Source organism: Bombina bombina, chromosome 4 (genome assembly GCF_027579735.1).
Source record: "Bombina bombina isolate aBomBom1 chromosome 4, aBomBom1.pri, whole genome shotgun sequence".
Classification (NCBI taxonomy): Eukaryota; Metazoa; Chordata; class Amphibia; order Anura; family Bombinatoridae; genus Bombina; species Bombina bombina.
The window spans coordinates 431,857,786-431,861,787 of record NC_069502.1 but is presented as its reverse complement, the minus strand read 5'-3'; the positions used below and the strand labels follow the sequence as shown (position 1 = coordinate 431,861,787).

The window sequence follows — 4,002 nt, the reverse complement described above, 5'->3', positions numbered from 1 at the left end:
TGTATATATGACTTAAAAAATATAATGTGAACCATGGCAACCAGAAAAACTAAGGATTGAATTAATATTTTAATAGCTACTGTTCAAAGGGCTGTCAATAAAGACATAAAGTATGTATTATATATATATATGTGTGTGTGTGTGTGTATGTTACAAACACTATGCCCCTTAATGCATAGAAAATGAGGATGTTATAACACAGGAAAAATCACGAAATCAGTGGTGTTGCATTTTCTTAAACTGCTTTTTATTATATCTGTAAAAAATATATTTACTATTTTTCATCAATGATCAAAGCTAGGATGTATAGTTTGAAACAAACTTTATTGCAACAAATAATTAAAAATATTACATCTTTGAGAACTGCAGAGTGCATATTTTAAGAACTATAGAGAAATTACGACCAAACCAAATCATGTACAATTTCAACTAAAAGTTTTATTAAACAACTTCAAATCAACATCTTAATTCACCATAACTGTGTGTAATATTTACAGTCTTCGGCTTCTGTGGTGAAGGCTTTTTGCTTAAGGTTTAGGGAGTAGGAAAATAAAGGGCTAGAGAAAGGGGCAAGGTGGAAGCTAACATGACGTGAATGTTTTCCAGAAGAAGTTCTTGCATCCAGCTTTGCGTTCCCTGGGAGCCAAGGCTGGACTGGAGTTTGCAGATCTTTCCAGTTCAAGTCTTACATCCTCTTGGTCAGTACCTCTGGCCAAATCTTCTGGTTCCAATGCGTCATTCTCTGACTGGGATGGTTCTGACAATAATTCTGCCAGGAAATACTTGGCAAGCTCCTGAAATTAAAGAATGTGATATTGTGACTTTGGTAGAGAACAATATAAATCTAGAATAAAATTTTCAGATTATAATAAAGACTGGTGCTAACACTGTTAAACTTTAGATAAATGCCTGACAACACTTTGGAAAATAATCACAAAGAGATTAACATCATTTACAAGTAAAAGATTTACTCAAAATAACAAAACAAAACAAAAAATTGGTTTTACCTTAACTTCACTGGCTATCCTGTAAGGAAGCATGTTCATATGATAATTGAATCTAAAAATATGGGATTTTAAATAGCATCTAACTTATTTCACATACACCAATGATTACTACCAAGTTTCAAAATATTTTATTATTATTCCTTTGGCCTCCACTTGATTATACTTAATTTTTTATTTAGTTGCATTAAATAATCAAGTTTCTTGAATATTTTAACAACTCTACATACTTTTTTAATTATTGATTAATGTTATATTTAAGGACTAAGGTAAGCAAAGTAAGTGGGATATATTCCTTTCATTGTAAGGCTGCATGTTTTAACAAGCAGATATCTGGAGCCCTCAGTTTTGTAGATTGAAAAATAATTGCTATAAATTTTAGTTGTGTTTCTGCACCAGAAAAATATCCTATTCTATATATCAATAATAAGATCTGTAGCATTAACAAGAAATGTCAGTTACATTGAAAACATAGGACAACTGCAAATATCAAATTTATAAAAATGTAATTACCTTGCTGTGTTTTTGTTCAGTTCATACATATCTATCATCCATCATATATCCATCCATCTATCTCTAACATATCTATCTATCTATCTATCTATCTATCTATCTATCATCTCTCTATATCATCTATCTATCTACCTATCAAGAAAGGTACAGTAAACGACAACACCAGCTGATACTGAAAAACCCTCTGAAATGTTAAAGGAATATTCCAGCCAAAATTGGAAACCACATGGGTGCATTTCAGTATTGAATAGAAGCATTTTTGTAATATACATTCATTAGCAAAAAATGCTTCTAATAAAAGCTAAAGCTGTTTCAAAAGAGTATTTAAGTATGCTCCGTGCACCAGCATTTTAAACACATCACTTGCTCAGAGAGCCTAAGGTGCTTGCACCATCTGGTAATGACTCAATTTGTTAATTGCTGACATGATACAAGCCCCACTGGTTCTCTGAGCAGCTGCATTATGTAAAATGTGGGTGCAGTGACAATATCTAGCTTTGCTTCACATGCACATGCAAAGAAAAATGTTAACACTAAAACAGTAATAACTTTTACTAGAAGCATTTTTGCCAATGCATGAATATTGCAAATATGTTTCTATTCAAATATGTAATTTATCTATGTGCATTTACATTTTGACTGGAATGTCCATTCAAAGGTTCCATTGAAAAATAATTTGATATTACTGTTTAGGTTGCAATTCCATACTGAATGGAAAAATAATATCTACTCCGTTCTCCTGATGGAACCTGACACACAACGCTTTGAGAGTTTCAGCACCACGGACAGTTCAGTGCCTGGGTACATTCCACACATTTCACTTTTCACATTCAGTTTTAGTGCTATCGCTTTGTAACCCTAGCAAACAGTAATTCCTAAAACGTATTTATTTATTTAATATAATCATAAAAATGTATTTCTTATAAATATATATATATATATATATATATATATATATATATATATATATATATATATATATATATATATATATACATATATATATATATATACAGTATATATATATATATACATATATATATATATATATACATATATATATATATATATATATATATATATATATATATATATATATATATATATATATATATATATATATATATATATATATATATATATATACATATATTTGGAAGTATACATATATTAAAGAATAATATATATATTATTATTTCTCGAGTATAAATTAACAATAATTTAGCCAAGCAATTCCGACGTTATAAATATATCTTTATATATAAAAGTAAAACAGCTATATCTACTATCAAGTGTTTAAATCATGGCTGAGTATTGGTTGGACTCTTGTAAAATAGAGGTAGAATCAAGTTACCTGTTTTCCTGCTGCTGCCAAAGATTTCTGCAAAAACTGGCGGAGCCGCGGGTCTGAGGGAGCTGCTGAGATTGAGCTCACAGCCAAAGCCAGGGAGAGCAGGGTCAGAGCACAGCGTACACGGCAGGACTGCATCTCTCCAAGAAGTTCTGAGCGCAGCGATAAGAGCTATTAGTGACGAGGAACTACAAGAGGCTGTTATGTCTAGCTCCTCTGCTTCTGCCACTGGAATCTCCTTAGCCCCTTTTAAAGTCTACCTCTGACGTCAACAAAAAGACCCCCCCCCCTCTCTTCTTAGGTCCCTGAGATAACCACCACTTTTACGCACCATTACCCCAATGCAGATTAATCACTAAAGCTATGGAGATTAGAGGATCTAAATGGTTTATTTTACTAATTTCTACATTTTATGTGTATGCTATTTGCATAACCTGTTTGAGGTTTGAATCATTTAAAAGGTTTGTGCATTATATTAAGCTATTTAACTTGTTGCATACCAGAGAAACCATAATATTTTCCTTCCTCTACAAATTAGCGTGTGTAATCTTCCTTTTGGATGTAACCGTGGTTCCTTAGGGACATGATGATTTATATGCGTGACTAACATTAAATGTCTGCAAACTACATTAGGGCAGATACTGCCCAGAGATCGGGGCATTCCTTGCTGTGCAGCATTGGGCTCTATAGCTAACAGTGTAACATTTTTTTCTACACTTCCTTATTGCACATTAGTATTTAATAGGTGTAAAATATTAGATACCATATTATTCCTTAGTAAACCCTTTTACGAAACTAAGATTTTTATAAAAAATCTTTTAAAAAACATAAAAAAAACATCAAAACATGGAACGTGTGCACCAGGTTTAGCTCCACAATACCCCCCAATAAAAACAAACAAAAACAAATACTGTACCTATTTGACTTTATAGTTAATATCCTATAAAGTTCCCATTTTTAAGTTATGCACTCGCTATTTTAATCCCATTTTTCCATGTTTGACAGGCAAAGAAACTTTCAGCGTTTTGTTTACTGAGACCTTCCATTTTTGGAGCATTTGAAACTCAAACCAGCTGTAGCCTCTAGTATGTTTAAATGTTTAGTGGCCGGGAAAAAATGCTTTATAGTTGAAGG

At 31.9% G+C, this 4,002-nt stretch overlaps 1 protein-coding gene across 1 annotated transcript; it reads right to left on the bottom strand.

The window, feature by feature from the left end:
• Nucleotides 1-305: 305 nt before the first annotated feature.
• On the bottom strand, nt 306-3,101 carry SST (somatostatin). The gene is made up of 2 exons (XM_053709048.1): nt 2,872-3,101; nt 306-794 (listed from the first exon to the last, which is right to left on the bottom strand). Exons 1-2 carry the CDS (start codon nt 3,004-3,006, stop codon nt 582-584), a joined length of 348 nt encoding a protein of 115 aa, XP_053565023.1. The 5' UTR covers nt 3,007-3,101; the 3' UTR covers nt 306-581.
• Between the last annotated feature and the right edge of the window lie 901 nt (nt 3,102-4,002).

What these genes read in the sequence shown, in the direction of transcription:
- SST (XM_053709048.1), bottom strand. Translation starts at nt 3,006, where the DNA reads ATGCAGTCCTGCCGTGTACGCTGTGCTCTGACCCTGCTCTCCCTGGCT. An exon ending in TGGCAGCAGCAGGAAAACAG is followed by an intron (nt 795 to 2,871) that starts GTAACTTGATTC and finishes CTTTAATTTCAG; the next exon opens with GAGCTTGCCAAGTATTTCCT.